Source organism: Neofelis nebulosa, chromosome X (assembly GCF_028018385.1).
Source record: "Neofelis nebulosa isolate mNeoNeb1 chromosome X, mNeoNeb1.pri, whole genome shotgun sequence".
Classification (NCBI taxonomy): Eukaryota; Metazoa; Chordata; class Mammalia; order Carnivora; family Felidae; genus Neofelis; species Neofelis nebulosa.
In genome coordinates this window covers 109,478,140-109,501,554 of record NC_080800.1, presented here as the reverse complement: position 1 = coordinate 109,501,554, position 23,415 = coordinate 109,478,140, and the positions used below count along the sequence as shown (strand labels likewise).

At 44.5% G+C, this 23,415-nt stretch overlaps 1 protein-coding gene across 2 annotated transcripts in view; it reads left to right on the top strand.

Moving 5' to 3' along the window:
- HS6ST2 (heparan sulfate 6-O-sulfotransferase 2) overlaps nucleotides 1–23,415 on the top strand; it is a 289,752-nt gene that overhangs the window by 188,912 nt on the left and 77,425 nt on the right. The window contains exon 3 of one of the 2 annotated variants that reach the window (XM_058713042.1): nucleotides 20,479–20,511. The exons of the other annotated variant lie outside the window; for it this stretch is intronic. Coding sequence (XP_058569025.1) covers nucleotides 20,479–20,511 — 33 coding nt within the window. The remainder of the gene's footprint in view (nucleotides 1–20,478; nucleotides 20,512–23,415) is intronic. 2 annotated transcript variants of the gene reach the window in all.

The window sequence follows — 23,415 nt, the reverse complement described above, 5'->3', positions numbered from 1 at the left end:
TTCGCATGGTCATTCCTATGGGCATGTGATACCAACCTTCCGATACCGCCAATCTAAAACCAAACTCATCATCATACCCTTTCTTTTTGTTAATGAAGTGCCACTCTTTTTCAAGATAGAAACCTCTGTATCTTCTTGGACTATTCCATCACCACCTCTCTCGCTGCCAGCTGCATATCTAAGCAATTGGTAGGTTTTCTTGATTCTTCTGAGGCTTGATTATAAGGCAGTAACCTTAGGGGTTACCTAGTATGGAGTTTTCATCATCTCGGAGTTAGAGGGTCAGTAGTAAGGCTGAGACTAGAACTCAGGTTTAAAGATTCTTAGTCCTATGCTTTTTTAAAATAGAATTTATTGTCAAATTGCCTTACATACAACATGATACTCTACATGGAAAACCCGAAAGACTCCACCAAAAGACTGCTAGAACTGATACATGAATTCAGCAAAGTCACAGAGTACAAAATCAATGTATAGAAATCGATTGCATTTTTATACACCAATCATGAAGCAACAGAAAGAGAAATAAAGAGACTTATCCCATCTACAATTGCACCAAGAACCATAAAATACCTAAGAATAAACCTAACCAAAGATCTAAAAAATCTGTATGCTGAAAACTATAGAAAGCTTATGAAGGAAGTTGAAGAAGACGCACACAAAAATGGAAAAACATTCCATGTTCATGGATTGGAAGAATGAATATTGTTAAAATGTCAATACTCCCCAAAGCAATCTACACATTCAGTGCAATCCCAATCAAAGTGCACTGGCATTCTTCTCAAAGATAGAACAAACAATCCTAAGATTTGTATGGAACCACAAAAGACTCTAAATAGGCAAAGTAATGAAGAAAACCAAAGCGGGAGGCATCACAATCCCAGAGTTTAGCCTCTACTACAAAGCTGTAATCATCAAAACAGTATGATACTGGCACAAAAACAGACACATAGACCAGTGAAATAGAATAGAGAACCCAGAATTGGACCCATAAATGTATGGACAACAATCTTTGACAAAGCAGGAAAGAGTATCCAATGGAAAAAAGACAGTCTCTTTAGCAAATGGTGCTGGGAAAACTGGACAGCAACATGCAAAAGAATGAAACTAGACCATTTTCTTACACCATACACAAAAATAAACTCAAAATGGATGAAAGACCTAAATGTGAGACAGGAAACCATCAAAACCCTAGAGGAGAAAGCAGGCAACAACCTCTTTGACCTCAGCCGCAATTTCTTACTTGACACATCTCCAAAGGCAAGGAAATTAAAAGCAAAAATGAACTATTGGGACCTCGTCAAGATAAAGAGCTTCTGCATGCAAAGGAAACAATCAACAAAATTAAAAGACAGCCAACGGAATGAGAGAAGATATTTGCAAATGACATATCTGATAAAGGGCTAGTATCCAAAATATATAAAGAACTTATCAAACTCAACACCCAAAAAACAAATAATCCAGTGAAGAACTGGGCATAAGACATGAATAGACACTTTTCCAAAGAAGACCTCGAGATGGTCAACAGACACTTGAAACAATGGTCAGTGTCGCTCATCATCAGGGAAATACAAATCAAAACCACACTGAGATATCACCTCACACTGGTCAGAGTGGCTAAAATGAACAAATCAGGAAACTGTAGACGCTGGCGAGGATGTGGAGAAATGGGAACCCTCTTGCACTGTTGGTGGGAATGCAAAGTGGTGCAGCCACTCTGGAAGACAATGTAGAGGTTCCTTAAAAAATTAAAAATAGGGGCGCCTGGGTGGCGCAGTCGGTTAAGCGGCCGACTTCAGCCAGGTCACGATCTCGCGGTCCGTGAGTTCGAGCCCCGCGTTGGGCTCTGGGCTGACAGCTCGGAGCCTGGAGCCTGTTTCCGATTCTGTGTCTCCCTCTCTCTCTGCCCCTCCCCCGTTCATGCTCTGTCTCTCTCTGTCCCAAAAATAAATAAAAAACGTTGAAAAAAAAATTAAAAAAAAAATTAAAAATAGAACTACCTTATGACCCAGCAATAGCACTACTAGGAATTTACCCAAGGGATACAGGAGTGCTGATGCATAGGGGCACTTGTACCCCAATGTTTATAGCAGTGTTTTCAACAGGAGCCAAATTATGGAAAGAGCCTAAATGTCCATCAACTGATGACTGGATAAAGAAGATGTGGTTTATATATACAATGGAATACTACTTGGCAATGAGAAAGACTGAAATTATTTCATTTGCAGCAATGTGGATAGAAATGGAGGGTATTATGCTAAGTCTTTTACTTTTTTGACATACTTACTACCCTAAAGCACAAGTTGACCTTGGGTAAATAGTTTAATCTCTCTATGCCTCATCTATGAAATGAAAATAATAATACCTTAAGATATTGTTAGAATTACATGAAAGATATTTAAGTGAAATATATATCAGTAAGCACTTAGTATTGGCTTGAGTCTGTTACCCCTGTTCCAGAGCCACTGCTGACATTCTCCAAGAAGCTTTCACACTCTGTTAAATCTTATCTAGTCTTTCTAATATGGAACGTTTAGAAGCAAAACTCTGTTCCTGCTCTGAGTCCTATTATCTTAACCATTTAAGGAATTCATTTCTAACTAGAGTTTTGTTTGTTTGGGGACCTTTTATCATTAGAGCAACTTAAGGGATACAAGATGAAAAAGAAACCATTTGTTTTCAAGGAACTTATAGCTGAGTTGGGAAGACAGGTGTGTCCAACAATTAATTATAAAACCAAACACTAGTTGAAGAGTTAAAGTAGAGGTAGGAAGATCCAACTATGAAGGTAAGGAAGGTTTTGGACCCTGAACATTTCTCATTCATTGTGTTTTCTGGTTCAGAATCCCCATATTGGAATGTTAGTATGGGGTATGTGCATGTAGTTATAAGGATTCAGGCAAATTGAACCAGAGTTTCAACACATTCTGAAAGAGAGAGTTTCTATAGATGTTAATACCTTGGATTAGAACAAAGAAAGATAAAACAGAGAACCCATTAGTAAGTACTTATAGGATAACTTCCAGAATTCTCCTTTGTTAACTTTGACGGGGAAGTGAAACAGAGACCCTAGTTAGTCTAGACACCTGCCATATGAGAAAGTGTGTGCTGATTGGTTTACTTGTGGGGGTGGGGGGTACTAGCATCATCTTACATAGTCTATTTAACAACCTGCTCTTATTTTTAATTAAATAAAATATCTAGGTCACGTATTGTCAATGAGCAGTATTCCCTTTATAAGCCCTAGTTATATGTGCAGATGTACTAGAGGAACCCTAAGAAGCTGGCGAATGCATTGGGAGAATAGATTTCTGGAACTACAGGGGTGTCTAAAGGAGTGGAGATCATCTTGGAACTACTGAGAAAGGGGCTGGAATAGCTGCCATCTGTCTGGATGAGGGGGAAAGGGAGAGGACAGAGGGAGGAAAGCCAGAGGGAGGAGGTTGCCAAGGAACCCATGGGTCTCATTTCCCTGCTGATTGCTTCACCTAAAGGGCTTAAAATCTTACGAACTGCTTTCTAAGCCAAAGCAGTGTCATTCAAAATCACCTCCAGGGATCGCCTTTCAATGTCTAGAGCTGACAGAAGAGATATCCAATGCATATGAGGAAACTGAGGCCCAGAGAGTAAAGAGAATTGTTCAACTTTCTCTAGTGATTCAGTCTGTAATGGCACAATCAACACTATTTACCTGGCTTTTGTGTGTGGAGAGGGCACAGGTGAATCATTCATATACCTAAATAAATGAAGACATTTGTGTACTTAAGACAGAGAACCAAAGGCTCGATTTTTCTGTTTTAGAGAATGACTCAACTGGAGTTGCAAGCCCACTTTGCCTGACCTTTATAGCTCTGATGCAGGCAACCTTGATTCATGATGCATGAGCCCAGGTCTTGAAACCGATAAGAAATGGTTTGTCCATTGAACATGCAAACAAATTACTTTCCAAGGGCTGAAATTTAAACTGACATTAAGCTCCGAGAACATCTATATTTAATTACACATAAAGGCCAGAAAACAATTTGTAATCTTAAAATAGTAAAATTAAAAGAGAAGTCCCACCTATGCAAATAATTTACTGCATGCAATACTACCCTTTAGTTTTGCTGTCATCTGTCTATATTAGCAGAACTGGCTTTCCCAATAATTCCAGGGCAGCCCTGAAATATGAGCTTGGACTGTAAATCAGCAGTCAGAGCAGCTCCCAGGGCAGGCTGGTGCTGTAGAGCCAGGGAGTGTGTTGGCTTCTAACAAAGTTTGCCCCTCTATAGGAGGAAACAGAATGAAATATAATCTATAATATTGTATTTCTCTTAGGATGGGACTTAGGGGCCAAAATGTCGTGGGAGGAACACAGGCCAGAAAGCACAGAGATACGGGTCCTAAATTTGACCCAGGGCAGAGTCAGACTGTTCTCCACTCTGGCCCTCAGGTCCCTCATCTATAAAGTGAGAGGCTTGGATCCAGTGATCAAGTTGGAAGAAGAGGGAGAGAATGTGAAATGAAAAGCATGAATCAAATAAAAATGGCTTGGTGATTTCTAAATACTCCTCAACACCCCTTTACCCGCCCCCCCCCCACATACACACACTAGTTTTCCCCTTGGATTGAACATAACCTGGGATTGTGGGAAAAGTACTAGACTAGGAGTCAAGATATCTAGATTCTCATCCCAGCTGTTTCCTGAACTCTGTGTTCTGGGCAAAGCTCTTTCTCTCTCTGTCTCTCAGTTTCTCCGTCTGCTAAGTGAGAGATTTTGGTCCTCATTGGTTCCCCACCAGCCGTGTGCACTCGTGATTCATCCGTGACTGACTACGATTTCCCTTGGGGCAGGGCACTGCGGTCCTGCGTGTTTTAAATAGCTTCCCAGGGGATTCTGCTGTGCACCCCAAGCTCCGTGGGCCCTCACAGCTCTGCCATTTTGGGCGATGAGTGGGAATGTTTTTGGTCCTTCTCGGGTCCTTCTACGGGGATTAGCCCAATGGTGTATTCGGCTCACTCCTTCCCAGTAGAGTCTTTTCAAAGGAGGGGAAGTTTGCACCGGGCAGGAGGGGAAGAGGCACAAAGGTACACCCTGCGGAGTCACCACACCACAAGGCGTCGAGACGCTGCTCTTAACCTCTCGGTCGTTGCCACGTGGGTCTTTCTTGAACTGTACGGGAACCTGATTAAATGACTCGATTCCTGGCTTTTCAAAAATCCTGTCTCCGGTGGGTTGCATGCTGCTTATCAAGATGCGCTGAGGAAGCTGGTGCCAGCTTGAATTCTTTGTACCCAGGAGGCTGCGGCTGGCTCGATTCAGAGGTGAGTATGGTGTTTTTCAAACGTGGAGCCTTACAGACCACATGTGCTTGCAACGTGGAAATGAGGCAGGCACCTCAGGTGGAGGGTGGCTCCACCTGAATTTCAGAAAGTGCCTAGCACAGAGAGCTCGACAAAGCGTAGCTCGGCCGTTCTTGACGTACAAATCCATAACCCTGCCTTCCCTAGCATCCTGTTCTCCAAGCTGAGGGGGCTGGGCCGATCGGTTGGACTCAGGGTCCCGACGCGGGGTCCCAAGAGCTGCCTCAGAGGCAAGGAAGGTGTGGGAGGAGGCGAGCAGGCAGATCTCAGACCGTGTAAAGCACCCCTTAGGGCCTCAGGGCTTTGCGCGGCTCCTACTCACACTGTATTCTAGGTCAGTGGGCCCCAAACTTTTCGATTATTGGGACTCCTTTATGCTCTTAGAAATCGCTCTTTGGGGCGATTTTGGGACCCCCCCCAAAGAGCTTTTATTTATATGGGACGTACCTATTTTTACTGTATTTGAATTTAAAACTGGGAAAATCGTCAAACCATGTATATACTTATGGAAAGTGACAAGAATACACCTATTACCTAGTAACATGACTAACTTTTTTTTAATGAAAATTAACTGATTTCCAAAGCAAAAAAAAAAAAAATTAGTGGCAATGTTTTATATTTTGTAAATCTTTTTGATGCCTGGCTTCATAGAAGACAGATGGATTCTCATATCAGATTCTGCATTCGAGCCGTTTTAATATGTTATTTTGGCTGAAGTATGTGAAGAAGATCCGGCTTCACACAAACATATTTGGAAAGGGAGGGCCTGGGGGACCTCTGGGGGTGGGTCTTGGGGACTGCCAGTGTCCGCATGCCACACTTTTGAGAACTGCTGCTCTGCATGAATGATGTTCCTGGGCTTGTGCAGTGCCCACCCTGTGGAGCAATACATGGCTGCTCTGCTCTTTTCCCCTCTGCCTTCATCTCATTCCCTCTTCAAAGAGAGCAACTCAGTTTTTCTGTGTTTTAGGTGATGGAGGTATTGGAGGGTTTTGTTTGAAAAGAGGGTTCTGTTTCTAAGTGTTTGAAACCCACCACCTAAATGTTAGGTTACTGAAGACCCAAGGATTTGGGAGTTGATGGGGGTCATTGAGATCCTTTCCCTTGGCTTCCTCTTCCCTGAGAATACAAACCCCCAGACTTTGAGGTGGGGGGGGGGGCTTTGGGATCATGCCTCTGCTCTTCCCAGGCAGTAGTATGCCATCTCAGCTCAGGAAAATGGCATCATATGGCTTGAAAGATTTAATGCCACCTCGGCATGGAGCTGACCTGCCCAGGGAGTGTGATGCAGGCTGGAGGAGAAGTGGATTCACTGTTGGCCGAGATGTCTGATCCGCTGGGGGAGAGAGACAGGCCCTAAGGGCAAGTTTCAGTGATATACTTATGTGTTGTCATCTTCAGAGCTAGGCATTCATCATCATTATTTATTTCCCAGATTTATGTCTGATCTTTATTCCAGGGGACAGGAGCCAGTGCCAAATATCACAGGATCTAAGTGCCCTCACAAGCCATTGACACCTCTTCCAATTTCTTGTCTAATAGAGAAGGCTGTGCTGTTCTTTCCCTTACTGCCAGAATCATTATTGATTTCGTGTCATTTCTTTCATAAAATCATCTCCTGAGTCTTGCAGGGCTTGGCTTATAGCTGAGAATGTTCTCCACCCACTTCTCTGCTGGGCAAGATGCTGTAAGTCCCACTGATGTGGGTCAGAAGACAGTTCCACAGCCATCCTGCCAACCTGCCCACTTTCCCTTTAGGCTGTGAGCGCGCGCAGGGGTACTCCCAGAGCTGGGGGTGGGGGGTTGTGGTTCCCTCCGTCCTCATTTGCTTTGTTTCTCCCACCAGCCTAAGCGTTAATTAAGAGGCCCAGCCCCAAATGCCCAACATTAGGGTCAATCATTTGGGCTAATTGGGTGTCTCCGGTTTAATGGAACTCAACTCCGGAATAAGAAATAAAACTGAATCTCTGGGCGAAATTGGAACCCTTGTCATTTGCCGGTGGGAACGTAAAATGGTGCAGCTGCTATGGAAAACGTTTTTGGCAGTCCCTCAAAAAGTTAAGCATATAGTTACTAGATGATCCAGCAGTTCCCCTCTTCGGCGTATATATACACATACCTAAGAGAAATGAAAACATATGTGCACACAAACACTTGTAAATGAATGTTCATAGCAACATTAATCATGATAATGAAAAAGTAGACTCAACGCAGATACTCATCAGCCGATGAACGGATGGACAAAATGTGATGTCTTCACACAATGGGCTATTGTTCAGCCATAAAAAGGTTTGAAGTATTGGCGTATGGTACAATAGGGATGGACCTCCAGAACGTTGTGTAGGTGAAAAAGCCAGACTAAAAGTGCCGTGTATGGTGTGATTCCACTCATATGAATTATCCACATAGGCCAACCCAGAGAGACAAAAAGCAGGTTGGTGGTTGCCAGAGCTGAGGGAAGTGGGGAAGAAAGTGTGACCACTTAATGGGTATGGGTTTCCTTTTAAGGTGATGAAAGTGTTTTGGAACTACATACAGGTGGTGGTTGCAGAACGTGTGACTGTACCAATTTCCACTGACTTGCATACTTTAAAACGGTTAATTTTATGTCATGTGAATTTCATGCCAATAAAAAAATGCAAAACAAACAAAAAAACCCCACCTGGACCCCTGGCTGCTGCCGTCTCTTGGGCTGGCTTTCGCTCCTGAACGTTTGTGGGATCAGGAACCCAATCCTGGGCTGTGAACTCCTCCCGAGTGGCAAATGGGCTTACTGTAACTTATGAGTCCTGTGGAGCTGCTGTGTCTGATGCATGGTCTTCCACACGGCTGTCCCCGCTGTTTGCTCATAGAAGGCAGGGACCATGTCTTGCTCGTCCTTGTATTCCAAGTGCCTTAGCACCTTCTTGGCACACCAGAGACATTCAGTAGATGTTTGTTGATGGACCAATTGGATGTGTTTGCTTCATCTTCTTATTCCTCTCCATGTACCCCAGTGATGCTATAGACCCACCATAGCAGGTGCTCAGGACAGGTCTGTAGACTTGTCCAGTGGGTGGGGATGAAATTGTTTAGAGGCACCTTATTTGTTTTGTTTTGTTTTGTTTTTGAACTTTGGATATCCATGCAATGGAATACTCTTTGGCCATGAGAAGGAATGCAGTACTGACGTATGCTACAACATGGAGGAACCTAGAAAACGTGACGCTAAGTCAAAGAGACCAACATAAAAGACAACGTGTGAAATGATTTCATTTACTTGAAAGGTCCAAAATGGGAAAATCCGTAGAGATAAAGTAGATCAGTGATGGGCAGGGCCTGGAAGGGATAGGGATATATGGCGGTGACAGCCAAAGGATACCGGCTTTCGTTTCCAGGTGATGAAAATGTTCTAAAATTGTGGTGATGACAGTACAGATCTGTGACTCTACTAACAACCACTGATTTGTGCACTTTAAGTAGGTTGTGTGGTATGTGAATTGCATCTCAACAAAGCTGTTAAAAATTGAGATATATGTTGGAGGAGTGAAGAATAAAATTCAAATTGAAGACAGATGTGCTCTTGTTTGGGGAGAAATCTCTATCTGAGATCTGAAATAACTTTCCTGATATATTCAGAGGGCTTCTCCAGAGAAAGATTCTTTTACATTGGGCTTCCCTTACAGCAGCAACTCATGTGGGTTTCCAGATCATTACGTACCTGATGAGGGGCTGAGGGCAGAGTAGCCAAAAGCCAGAGTGTGAAGGGCAACCACCAACTGTTGGGAGTTAGAGATTGATCAGAACGTCTGTCAGCGGGAAACCAGGATTCAGTTTACACAAACCTGGCTGCCTGGTGATTTCTCCACTGCCTATAGGATAGACACTGCCCGCCTCCCCACCCCCATTTTGATCAGGAGGAATGAGCAAGCAGCCTAATTGATGTGCCATTTGGACAATTAGCAATTCAGCAAGCCCAGCTTCAAACAAGCAGTTCCAGATTCTTCCTCCTACTCCTGGGGACTAGCCTTACTACTTCAGTGCCGATCAGCCTACTTGAAGGAAGAGACATCAATATGCTGCTACAGGGCTCCCACAGTGGGGCTGAGGGGAGTTGTGTGTGGAGATGTGAAATGCCTCGTGCCACGTACAGACTTCACTGTCCCCCTTGCCTTTAGGCACCAAGAAACTCCTACAGCATCATCCCACTTAACTGACAGCTTGGATGCCATGGTCAGTGGCTCTTTAGATCCCGGGCAGGGAGCCTCAGCAGCCTGAGGTGGCACCACCAGTTCGTGTGTGTGTGTGTGTGTGTGTGTGTAGCAGTTACAAAGCTGTCTGCGGTTATGAGGAAATTGATAGGCTATTCTGATGGCTCCCTGTGTGCCTCAGGTTCCAAGGCCAAGGACAGTCTAAAGGTGCTCCTGGGAAGCCAAGAACCAGGTGCTGGACAAAATTTTGTTGGACGTGGGTTTGCAGATGTGCGCTCACCCGATTTGACTTACAATGGCAAAAAAATGAGCACATGACGACTCACTTGGAAGTTGGAGGGACCCCCTTTCTCTTTGGCATGTGGCCAACAGAGAAAGGAGGGGGCCAAAACATAGTTGAGGTGAAAAGCACATAGGCTTTGGATTCAGATCAACCAAGTCCCATTGTCTAACTGCAGGACCCGTGGCAAGTGGCTTCCTGTCTCTGAGGCTCAGTTTCCTCACCTGTACAAGAAGATAGGAAAGATCATCTCACAAAACTGTTGTTCTCATTAAACAACAAAGCCCAGTCCTCATGCCTGGATCTCCTGCTGCCGGTTCCCAACTGGCCTGTTTACTCCCATCCCTCTAGCCCACCCCTTGCCACCTGCTTGATGTCCTAGGGGAGCAGCATAGCCATGGTGGCGTGAACCGTGCGACCTTGGGTAAGTCCCTTGTCTCTCAGGGCCTATAAAATGCAGAGGTTGGGTTTGATGTTCTCTAAGGGTACCTTCCAGCTCTGACAGGCTTTTAAGCTATGTCAAGGTCAAATTGTTGAGCGGCCTGGCCCACCATGCTTGAGGATGGACTCCATCGTTCAGCGAACACAGTTCTCTCCCAAGGCAACAATTCTCCTCTTACTACCGTAATTACGTGAGCCTGCTTGGAATGAGGCACGTAGTATAGCTTCTTCCTGTTTTTATTTCCCCCCTTGGTTATCATGGACTTTCTGGATTCTGTCTCCATTTAATTCAATCACACATCCTATAGATAAAAAAATACAGGTATAAGAGCAAGAAACAGCCCTCACTTCTGCTCTAGAGAGAGAAGCCTGATCTGTTTGCCAACTTCCTTTTCCCTGCGGGCCCCTAGCCCACCCACTGCTACCTGATTTATGTCGTAGGGGAGCAGCACGGCCATGGTGAAGATTTACACCGGGGTTTCATCTTCAAATGAGCTATTACCTCTCTTCCTTGTGTATTCAAGTGCTTGGCAGTCATAGCCTGCAAGTTTATCCTGGAATTCAAAATGAAAAACGGTCCCATGAGAAGCTTAAAGAGAGGCGCGCAAGGAATCACTTCAGGGCAGTTTCCAGGCCTGCCCAGTAACTTGTGCAGCTGGCTCACAGCGCAAGCGCTGTTGGCACAGAGAGCTTGGATGCGGTCGCTCTTCCCTCATCAGTGTCTGGAGGAGGCGTAGCACACAGCGCATGGGGGAGGGCACAAGGTACAGGGGTAGGGCATGTTGGATATTCCCACCTCAGCGCCCTCACTTACTAGCCGTGCGACCCTGAGCAAATTATTCCCTGGGCCTCACCTGAATCACCTGTAAAATGAGAAGGATGCCAAGTACATTTTAGTAGCTAATGAGCTGGGGTGCTGGCGTCCTACAACTCTGGATTTGAGTTGCTAGCTGTGCGAGCCCCTCTGAGGCTCCAGTATCTCTGCAGTGAGTGCAGACTTTTGTTCAGGATAAAATGAGATAATTCCTGCAAAGTGCATGGTGTCTGGCATATAGTAAGCACTCATTAAATGTTAGCTAATAGCATGATTGTTATCGTTGGCCACTGAGGAATAATTTCCAATAATTTAGAAAAGAGCCCCTTGGTACCCGTCCCGATGATTTGGCAAACTTGTCTGTATCTCGTATTCTTTGGGGCAGAAGCGCACAGGGTCTTTCTGGCACCTGGTTTTTGAAACTGCGGGTAAGACATCAAACTAAGAATCCTGCAATCACGGGAGATCTGTTTCCTCTTGAAAACAAAGGGTTTGCCCTAAGCGTGGTTCTACACCGTCACCTTGAAACACGTCCAAAGCCCACGAAAATGTTGAGTGGCTCACAAGTTTTCAAAAAGCAACGTATCCATTAACAGCGGGTTAAAAGCTGTGCTTACTTTCATTTTTCATTTTCATTTCAGTTAGCTAACATACGGTGTTCTATTCGTTTCACGTGTACAGTATAGCGATTCAGCCCTTCGATACGACACTCCGTGCTCATCACAACAAATACACTCCTTAATCTCTGTCACTTATTTCACCCATTCCCCTACACGCCTCCCCTCTTGTAACCATCATTTGGTTCTCTGTAGTTAAGAGTCTGTTTCTCTCTCTCTCTCTCTCTCTCTCTCTCTCTTTCTCCTTTTCCCCTTAGCTCATTTGTTTTGTTTCTTAAATTCCACCTATGGGTGAAATCATATGGTGTTTGTCTTTCTCTGACTGACTTCGCCTACTTGGTGCACGTTTTCAACAATGAAGTCCATTGCACAGATGTTTCATTTGCTTGATCCCAGACACCTAGATCTTTAGGAGCATCTGGATAACGAGGGGGGCACTTTTCGCCAAAATTGTGGGTTACGTTACATTCGGCAGGTTTCATTGAGCCCCTGGTTTGGGTCCTCTCTTAGGTATTACTGGAGATCACAAGGAGATCACAGTTTTGTTGAGAAAAATGAGCCTGCAGGTTTGAAGCGATCGAAGGACAGTGGAGGAGCTGGGATTGAAACGGTTCTGTCGGCTCCCGAGCCCGCGTGCCCTCCACTCCATCACATCACCCCTTCACGGACCTGCCACTTCACTGGGGCTGGCTTGATGGAAGTTTCTGACCAAATCCAGTGGCTCCTGCCATACTTTGACTTCAGCAGACACGGAAGCCCCTTGCCTAGAGTGGCTGGCATGTTGGTCCAGAATGGTCCAGAATATACCATTCTGTGTGTCTGTACTGTCTGATCCTGTCAGTGACTTGGCTGAGTATTTCCTGAGAATGATCTCGACGTTTAGTTTAGGACTGGCTAGGTCAGTACGTGGTAGGGACTTTTTCGTGCTGTGTGTTTCAAACTTGTTAAAATGCGAGCACAGCAGTTACATCTCGCATTCGCAGCTCACCCTGCTTGTTCTGTGTCGGCGTAAGATACGTGGGGGTGCAACGGAACAGCAGCCCCTAATGGAGCTTAACGTAAGGGGGATACTGGAAATCCTCCCGGCTGAGTTGAGCCAGCGCTGAAATAGCATTCGTTGTGGACCTTCTAGACCCCAAACTCTAAAATATGGAAACAGAATGAGAGAAAATAAGCAACACACACACATTTATATTTATATTATAAGTGAGACTTTTTCAGGCCCTTATTAACAGAAAGCAAGCTCTGTTATGCCCCCGAAATCTCGACAAGGAACTCTTTCGAGAGTGGATGCACAAGGTCCGTCTTTCCTTCAAGGAAGAAGTATATATATGACCAAATTGAGGAAAATGCGTGCCTGGAACCTTCCATACAAATGCAGGTGTTTGCCTCTGAGGAACTCTAAAAGGTAGTCGAAAATCGCCATCAACTTTGAGTTGATGGAGTCGGCCTGTGTCTCTGTGCCTTAGTCTATAATTCACCCAGTGCCCCCACATCATGAGTAGGAATGCTTTGCAGGGGGAAGAAGAAGCCAGATTTTCTTTGATGGCCCTCCTTTTTTTGTTTTTGTTTTTATTTTTTTGTTTTATTTTGCTTTGTTTGCACGGTGGCAAAATACCCCTTTCACTGCTTTTTGAAAGACGAAATTGTCAAGTAGGTGCTTTAAAGATTCTTTCAGAAAGAATATATCGAGACATAGCCAAGGACAAACCAGAGTTACACCCATTTCTCGCCAAAACAGGAATCCCTCGGTCTCCACATTCTTAATTAGATCAGCACTAGAGGGCACTCTTATGATGCCAAAATGGGAGAATTTTACTACAAACCGGTGGGCGGAGGTGGGGGTGATGTGAGGGGGCCGGCCCAGTAACTAACTGCAGACAACAGACAGTTTAGAGAAGACGTCCTAACAGAAAATTGACTGGCTCGCCAACAGATGAGAAAACACTATTTGAAAAGCATTGTGGAGCAGTCTTCCTCATCAGATCCACTTTGTTTCCCCAATGTGGTCGGTGTTTTTGGCAATACAAGACTCAGGTATTAGGCATTATTTCTCAAACGGGGAGAACATAAGGATCCCCGACTGTTGCCACGTGATGTGGTAGAAGCCTGTTTAGGCAGAAAACAGAACGTGAGAGAGAAGCTTAGGAAAATGTGTTTACAATTGAGCAGCTACTGAACAAGAAGTTAACATCCTTGAGGGGTTTTATGGCTGTTTTCCCATTTTTTTGCAGCCATTGCTCTTTGAGATGTGCCCAGGGTTGTGTGGTTGTGTCTCCAGGGGCAGGCGCCTGTTTGCCGGCTGCCCCCAGGCAGTTCTCGGATGGAGGCGGGGTGGGTAGTGTGTGTCCCCCCACCTGGGGAAAGGACCCATAGACTTGGGTCCTGGTCTTAGCTCTGCCACAGCTGTGTTCTGTGATCTGTGATGAGTCCCTTCCCCAGCAACACTAATGGTCCCTAAAGATCACCAAAAAACATCTCTCAGTGACTCGGTGTCTCTGGTTGATGATTGCAGAAAAGAAGTTTCAATTTCATTTGTTTATCAGCCACTTGAGATCTAAATCTAACCTTGGGATAGAAGGTGATTTATACTCGAAGGATTTGCCAGCCCAAGGGGCTGATATATGCATGTTAGTTACTTTTTTTTTTTTTTTAGGTTTAGTGCCCAGTCCAAATATAACCTCAGAGAGTTACCACATTTAAGCTGTCTCTAGCTGTCCCCCCAAATTGGCTTATTACACCCTAATTAGGTGACTCACGTCTTCCACACTGGGCACTGACCAGAATCTCTCTGGCCTGCCTCATGCAGTTTCCTGAGAAGCCAGGGGTAGGTCTGGCGATCTAATGGGAGGAAGGGCCACTGAAGACAAACTCGTCCACTCTGCCTTTGGTCCCAGAATTTCTCAGAGCAACTCAAGAGTATTTCTTCCTAGGCCTCCGTTTGTAAGAACCCAGGCTCTACTTCGGGGAAATGTTCCCAACTGAGTCAAATTCCTTATAAAGTCTTAAAATGTTATAATGAACAAGGAGCCTTTGGGAACACACCCAATCCAACACCTTCACTGTGTAGAGAGGGAAACCGAGAGCCATCTGCCCCACGGGAGGATGGGCTCGCCCAGGGTCACACAGCAGAGTTGTCTTGGGGACCTCAGTCTTTTGACGTTTAGTCCAGGCATCTTTCTAACCTTGTGCTGTGTGCATCTTTCCCTACACACACCGACTCCAGGGAATAAGAAATCAGCAGCTATTAACCAAAGAGTTTTTGACATAGCTAGAATAGCTCTGTGTCATATATTATATATATATTGTATTTCGGTGGTATAAATGGAAGGGACAAATCCTTATCAAAAATGTGTCCTCTCTAAATGTCATAAGACTGGAGACTGAACCATCAGAAGGTCATTTCTGTGGGTCTAGAAGACCCAGTATTCTTTTTTTTTATTTTTTATTTATTTATTTATTTTTATTTTTATTTTTTATTATTTTTTTAGACATTTATTTATTTTTGAGACAGAGAGAGACAGAGCATGAACAGGGGAGGGTTAGAGAGAGGGAGACACAGAATCTGAAACAGGCTCCGGGCTCTGAGCCGTCAGCACAGAGCCCGACGCGGGGCTCGAACTCACAGCCTTCACGGACCGCGAGATCATGACCTGAGCTGAAGTCGGCCGCTTAACCGACTGAGCCACCCAGGCGCCCCGACCCAGTATTCTTAATACTGTTGCCCAAAGGCAAGGGCGGGATTGAATCCCTTGTCAACTGGCAGAGAAAATAGGCCAGGAAGATGGGTCTGGAAGCCAGGTTTAGTATCTTGGGGGAAGGGGACGCTGTGGAAGGAGCAGTCAAGACAAACTCAGGAAACCTCCTGGTTGTGCCAAAGGCTGACTTTCAAGGGCAGAACGAATACCCCTAACAATAAAAGTTGGAAAGGGTGTTCTGGATGCCAGTACCCTCTGGCAGACCATGAGGAGCTCCCTCTCGTGGAATACGTACAGCTTCTGGCAGGCTGGGCATGGAACAAGGAGGAATGCAGAGTAGCCAAACAGTGGAACATGGGTGTTGGGGAACACTCCTCCCCCGTGTCAATAAATGCGGTGTCTTTGAGCACTGGCTTTGAAACGCCATTTCTGTTCCCAAGGTAACAAGATGGTTTAGTGACAGGGGACTGCAATCCCTGACCGCGGCCTGCCATAAACTCACTATACTTCTGGACAATTTATTTACTCGTCTCTTCCCTGGATAAAAATAATCGTGCATAAAGAGTGAGTGAGTCCTGTCTCTGGACCTGGTGTTCTGCTGTAGTGTGTCCGTACATATGGTCTCCTCTAGTCCTCAGAGTAGCCCTGTGACACACACATTGGCCTTTCTACACAAGTTGCTTTTAGGTGCTTTCTGCTCTGATTGGCCAGTGCCCAAGCCATGTCGTGTGTTCAGTATGCTGAATGTCATTACTGGCGTGGGCACTATACTTGTCCCCATTTTGTAGATGAAGAAGTCAAGGCTGAGAGCTTAAGGCACCTTGGCAGAGTCATGCAGGTAGTAAATGAAAGAGCCCAGACTAGAACCAGAACTAGACGCCTGGGTTTATTCCATGGCCCCACACTACCTCTCAGGCTTGTGCGTGAGCAGAAGGCTGACGCCAAGCATTTTAAGACCAATAAAGAAGACGGGGAGCTTTTGCCTAGGGCCTTAAGAAGCATTCAGGCCTTTCCTCTGGCTTCTCCATTTCCCCCCACCAGTTTGAGCAGGAATTCTTCGCCTGGGACTTTCTGGGCATGGGACCCCTGTGCATTTAGGGGACCCGATTTAGCATGCAGAATAAGCTTTTTTCACTAGGAGATACTGAATTTGGCCTTCAAAGACTACATGACGAAGTGGCCTGAGGCACAAAAGGAGGTGGTGGGTAATTGAGCGATGGTATGCCAGATCAGACCAGGATGAAGTTGGAGGGGCATCCTAAGTGGGAACAAGGTGGGAAGTCAGGGGCACCACAACTCCAACTGGGGGCGTGGAAGTTGGCAAGAGGGTGAGGAAACCAATCCGGTGTTAGAAACCAGAGAGGCCGAATGGGCCGTTTGCTTGGCAGCTCTGGAGTAATGATAGGTAATTGGTTCCCACGGGGCGTATTATCCACCGCAGATCTGAAATCAGACCAGAGCGATGTTGGTATGGGTTTTTTAAAACCATCCTTTGAGAAATCTGAGCATCTTTGCGGCCTTTATCTGGGAACGTGTGGATCTTTCTGCTGATTGACAGTAATCACCAACAGCCCAGGCTCCCGGCCGATGAAGAAGCTGCATGAGGAGAAAGAGAAATGGTGGGGGGGGTGGGGGGGGGGTGGGGGGCGGGATGGGGGGCATCGATTGTGCATCGGTTAGATTTCCATTTAAGTTTCCTTGCATAACTTTTCCATCCTAAAGAACCAGCCGTTGTGTATTTCAAATAAACAAAGCAGTTTCCCCGGAAAGAAAGAGGATCAGCTGCATTTGAGCTCGGCTATTATTGTTTGGGCTATATTCTCATTGACACAGAATATTGGGCTCAGAATAAGCTCAGAATATTGGGCTCTGGGCTCTCTGAACTCCTAATGGCGTGTTGTACTGAGAAAGTGACTAGAGATTGCTGTACTCTTAACTAACTTGGCCCCAACGCAAAAGGCCAAACTCCTAGAGAATTATAGGAGTATTTGCCCAAGATCAAATGAGTCATTGGTAAAACCAGGATTTAGAAACCAGGGATCCTGACTTTCAGGCAAGGGCTCTCCCATATTTACATCAGTGCAACTTTTCTAGGTCTTAATTTGGATCCTTAATATCAAAGTGATTCGATAGCAGCTTTTTGTATGTGTGTGTGTTTCTGAGGCCCGAAGCAACTGCCCTGAGAATATAAATCCCGGGGAGTAGGTGTTATCATGGGAGGTTTCTGGTTAGCATGAATCACCGTCTGGAGTTTTGGGGCCCCCAAGCCTGCCCCATCTTTCCAATGATATCCGTGTATTACCTTCATTTTCGCCTCTTCTTTCCCTGCTAATTTGACATTTACTCAGTAGCTGTCACTTGAGGAAGATTTAGTCACATCTTCTCAAACCCCAGCCCAGAGGATGGTTACTCTAGATGCTTCTCCATCCAGTGTCTGGGTCTCGGGCATAAAGACCACAGCTCCTTTTATCCGCCAACTGTTGCTGCTTTCCCAGGACGGGACTTGCTGAGGGGTGAGGAGTGTGATCTCAGAGTGTCACCAGTGCTAGCTGTTACAGAACACTAGAGCATCCAGTGACAAGAGCTCTATGACACTGCAATATTACAAAGCTGCCATTGAGGCACTTCTTGTTTTTACAGCATTGCAAAGCGCATGCACGTGGGGTTCTGTGGACAGCAAATGGCCCAGCCGAAATGAAGTCTGTCTCACAGCCTTTTGATGGCGCTTCGCACAAGGAGAATTCGTGAATGCAAACAACGTCTTCTCCAATCAAAAAGGCAATTCTTTCTAGTACAGTTGTTGAATCCAATGCCATTGGATATGTTCTCAATACATAAATCAAGACATAAATAAAACGAGGAAAACTTCTTTTCTAGGACTAATAACACACAGTATATTTCTGTGGAAGTCTTCTCCAAGAACTTGGCTCAAAAAAATCTTCCACGAGGTTGTAAATTACACGAAGGCAGGGATTTGTGTCTGTTCTATTCACTGCTGTGTCCTCAATACCTAGCAATAATGCCTATCACATAGTAAATATTAAACGTTTGGTGGGATGATTTTTATATTAAATGTATTTGACATACAGCATTGTATAAATTCGATGTGTACAATGTGTTAATTTAATGCATTTATATGTATTGTAATATGATTGCCACTATAGTGATATTTAGCACCTCTGTCACGTTGTACCATTACTTTTCCTTTGATTAAAGACTCCTTTTAAAAGATTCCATTTGAGAACCTTCCCAAAGTGTGTGTGTGTGTGTGTGTGTGTGTGTGTGAATGTAAAATGGGTTCATAAAGTTAATTCACTTTTTCTAATCAGTATGTTTTCCCTTTTTTCTTTTTTTACATATTCCTTCCATGGCCTTTGATTCACTTCTGATGACTGCCCTCCCTTTTGATTGATGCACCTGTAACATCTTCCTGGATTACCATTGAATATTCCATCTCTGGCAATCTGGATTCCCAGGTAAGGCAATGAACTCCCAAAAGTCTTCTCAGTGCGGTCACCAGGCAAACTTTCATAGGCAGTTGGGAAATTTATGTAGAAATTTTTTTTTTAATCTCAAGAGTTAATAGTCCCCCTGATTGATGGTAAATTTGGTCCAGTCCCCAGATAAATCAATTCTGTACATACTTCTAGTATTTGAGGATTTCTATTAGTGCAGCAGAATAGAAAATGATGGTTTGGGAATGTGCTACCTGTTTGACTTTAGAATTTTCTAGTACTAAGAATCAACATACAGCTTTATGTTTCCTTTTTGTTGGTTGCTTTTCTTTTAATTTTTCACCCAAAGTCGTGTTGTTTTTTGTTCATGAGGCTGAGTTCAGTGGAAGAGGTCCTAGCCTCCCTTAACTGTGTAAGGAAGCTAAGTCATGGGGTAGGTCAGAACACTCTAGATTGCCTCTTTCTTGCCACTGGAATGGAAGACGAGCACATCGGGCCTTGGATGGTAAGTCAGCTAACGGGGGTGTCTTGTTTAACAGAGCTTTTGTCAAGCTCACCAAGTACATCACTTTTGTTTCCCATAATGTTAGCTTCTCCAGCGGTCTTAACAACTCACAGAACCGGGGAAGGGGGGCTTAGCCACACCGGGAACCCACGAGAAGTGTCTTATATTGCTTCCCAAATGATGATGCAAAGGCTCTGCTCCTAGTCCTGCAATTCAAAGTTTCTATTAACTCACTTCTAAAGCCTCCAGACATTCCATGTGAAGAAGCACTTCTCCCAAGAAAGTGTACAGGCTGTATAACTTGTTTTTGGACACAAATGTGTTATTACATTGTAATATCCCTTGTTCTGGCTTAATTCACAACGAAAAGCTAATTGAGTTCCCCTTGAACCCTCAGATTAGCAAATGACCTGTGCGCAAAATTCCCTGCTAACATCAGAAATTCATGTAGTGGAATTAGTGTTTTGTGACTCTTAAGACATATATTAAGAAAACAGCTAAGCATTTTGTTTGTTTGTTTTGCATGGAGAAACATTGCTTACTTTGGGGGATGTCTTGCGTTTGGGTGGAAGGGTCTAGAGTGATGATTTAGGTATCACTTGGTCTGTGCTTTGCATTTTCATCTGTTGGAAGAGCATCGGCAAAGGCTAATCGTTCTTTTCTTTTCCTTTTGTTATTTGTGTTGCATATAGTCCTGATAATATGAAAAAAATCCCTGTAAGTTCCTCATGGGTCTCTTCAGTCAGGTGTTTCCATTTTAGTGATGCCATAACATTTGCTTTGGTTTGGTTTTTGGTTTATTGACTTTTTGTGTTTTGCTTAGATTGCCATCATTTTTGTGAGGGGGCGTGGAATGAACATGACCCAGTGGTAGATCTATCATTCTCAGCCCATAGCCCTCCAGAGGTCAGGCTCTCACGCTGCCCTGCCCCTGTTGAGCCCCCTGATTTATAATCCCCCACTCCTTGAGAGGAACGAATGGGGAGCAAAGTGGAGGAACCATCCATGAGCTGTTTCCTTGCGGTTTGGGAAGCTGGAAAAATACACTGTCAAAGCAAACTGGAACACTTTTGTTGTTTTAACTCCTCTCTTACCACGCTCTTGCTAGCACCTGGTTTTACTGTTCCTTTAACAGGTGGAGGATTTTTCAGATTCTAGATGCAGCAAGGTAAGTGACAATGTATTTTTAGTTCAACTGACCCCGAGTAAGCTAGAACGAACAGACTCTGCAGTCACTGCTTCCTTTGATTTCAATACGATGAATAGTTAGGTTTTGGCTTGGACAAATTCTTTCCAGGGCTCTTTTTTTGTTGTTGTTTAAAACAGCCGAAACTACCCAGGCATGTCGTCTCGGGTCCGAAAGCTGACCTAGTGCAGAAGTGGGATGAATGTTCAGGGCCAGCACCCTAGACAGTTGGACAGTTGGTCATTAGCTCCTTTCTCTTTTTGCTGAAATAAGACGACACAGTAGAGTGTTTTGTTAAGAACGCCCCACCATCCACAGAGTGGTTTTCACGGTGCTTCAGGCACGCCTGCCTGTCGCTGGGCTGGTGGTGGTTTAGGGAACAACTAGGTTAGCATTTCATTGAAGGGAAATCAATTATTTGAAAATATCAGGGTGTTTAAAGTGTGTAAATGTATGGACTTGCAAGGTAGAATAATCCCACAGGCGAGGGGCCTTTATGACAGGGACTCTGCAGCAGAGCGAATCTAATCAAACGTGGAAAGTTCCTAACTGGGGTGGGGGGGGGGAGGGTGGGTTATCGAGAATGCTCTAGGACAGCACCTGTGCAGTACCATCATATCGCCATGAGTGCTGAAGAGGCTGGTGGGAATCATAAGCTATCTTGTAAATGTGTGCTCTGGTTGCCTGTGTTTGGACTATCGTAGGCTTATTGGCACCAGAAATATTTACCAGTGTTTTTGCTTTCTCTTCCTATCCACCTGAATTCCATCCTATGCCCTCTGACCAAACAGGTTAAGGAGCAAAGGTAGCCTCGAGATTCCTCCACTGGGGTAGATTCTCATTCAAACAGAATAGATGGGCCATTTCTTAAGTGCCCAGCTCGCTTTCGGGAGCTGGACTTCCATATTCCCATGAGGGCCTCAGTGGATTTGCTTGACAGATGAGAATAGTAAATTCGGTCTTTAATTCCATAGGCAGCTTATAATTGGTTGGGATAAATTGTATAGACACCCATAGACCCCCTCTTCACATAACATTAGTATGGGAGGGCGTTTAAAGATTATAGCCTGGATGTATCATGGTGGCAAGGGCATTAGATTCTGCCACTACTGGTGGGTGACTTTGCCTAAGTCCCATCTCTGCTGTGAGCCTTGATTTCCTCATCTGTAAAATGAAAGAGTGGAGGACCATTAAAATAACGGTCAGTAACATACAGACTAGTATCCCAGCCATTGCTCTTATGGGGGAAATGTTGAGAATGTTGTTTTAGTTTTGCTTTAAAATGTACTACATGAGCAAACCATGTATCTATACCGGTTTTGCTAGGTAACAAAGTGAATGCTCTGTTTTTATTATGGTGCTGATCAGTTATTATCAGAGCAATTTATACCTGTTCTGAGTTTGTGAGAAAGGGAGAGAGGTACAGATGGAGCGATGGAGGAGAAGCAGCTTTGGTAGATGTCACTGGGGACATTTCTGGTGCTTCTGGGCTGAATGACGTATGAAAACTATTTGCAAGGCTAACATATTTTTCAACCACTAGTAAAATAATAAAGCAACAATTCATTTGGTAATCCCCCTCCCGCACATGCAGTTTTAGAAATATACAAGATTATGATGAGCTCTGCCTCATAATTAACAATTTGCATAAATGCTCGCTATTATTTAGTTGTCTGAATGGATTCTGTAATCCAGAGAAAGAAGGGAACAATCAGTGGAAGCCAGCCCAAATGCCTTGTATTATTGTTATGCACAGGCACAATTAACACTGATACTAATTGTTTCAGACCAGAACCTCATTTGTTTTTCTATAGACAGCAAAAACATTAATTGCCAGAGTGTCACTCTCTCTCTCTCTCTCTCTTTCCTATAGCCAGCCATGTTATAAGGTCTGCAGTGGCTTAAGCAAATGACTTGGCTGGATTTTCAGTGTATCATTTGGTGATGGAGTTTCCAAGTTTCTGTTTAAGTTAGCAATCAGTGGCTCGGACAACCAAAGACTATTTGTTATTATATTGCTAACAATAGGCCTCTATGAATTTAAGGAATAAAAGGGTGCTGGCACACCGGCCAGTTCTGCTGCTGCATTTACATTCCACTCATGATTCCATACCTTTACAACGATTGGCGTTAGACATGCATAGGAGAATCACAGGAAGTCAAGGCTGGAGGAGGCCTTTAGATCACCCCGTCAAATTCCCTCACTTTTCAAATGAGTTTGATTGTCAATAATTTGAATGTCAGCAACCACCACCAAATCAATGATGCCACACTTTTTTGAAAAATTTCAAACCATTGGGAGCTATTACAGCAAATACATTTGAATTATAACGAGATGTTTTAGAATCATATAGCCTCAACTTATTTTCTAGGAAGCAGAGTCAGATATTTTTACAAATACGCCTTCATAAGGTTGCCCGAAACATAGCCATGATGTTGATGGTGTGTGTGGTAAAGGAGACGTCCTGTGCAAAGCACTTGGCAGTAGGAGACGGTCAACCAATATCAGCTCTTTCACCCTCATGCGCAGATTACCCAGCTCACATCAGCACAGTGGAAGTGTTACTTCAGTGCTCTGAGAGTCCGTCTGTCCTCGGGTCTGATTCTGGTGCTGCCACTCTCGTGCAGTGTGACCCTGAGTGATTTATTTAACCTCTGGAGGCTTTCAGTTGCCTCACATGTAAAATGTAGCCACTTTATAGATCTGTTGCAAAAATTAAACCGAGACCAGGCATATCAAGTGTTTAGCCTTGTTCCTGGCACTTTATAAACCACCAGTGAGTGGTAGCGGCTCTTACTGCTGTTATCTGGCACACCCAGGACAGTCTTATTTGGTACTAATAGTTAATCTTAGGGTAGTTGGGGGTACGTGCATATACACCTATA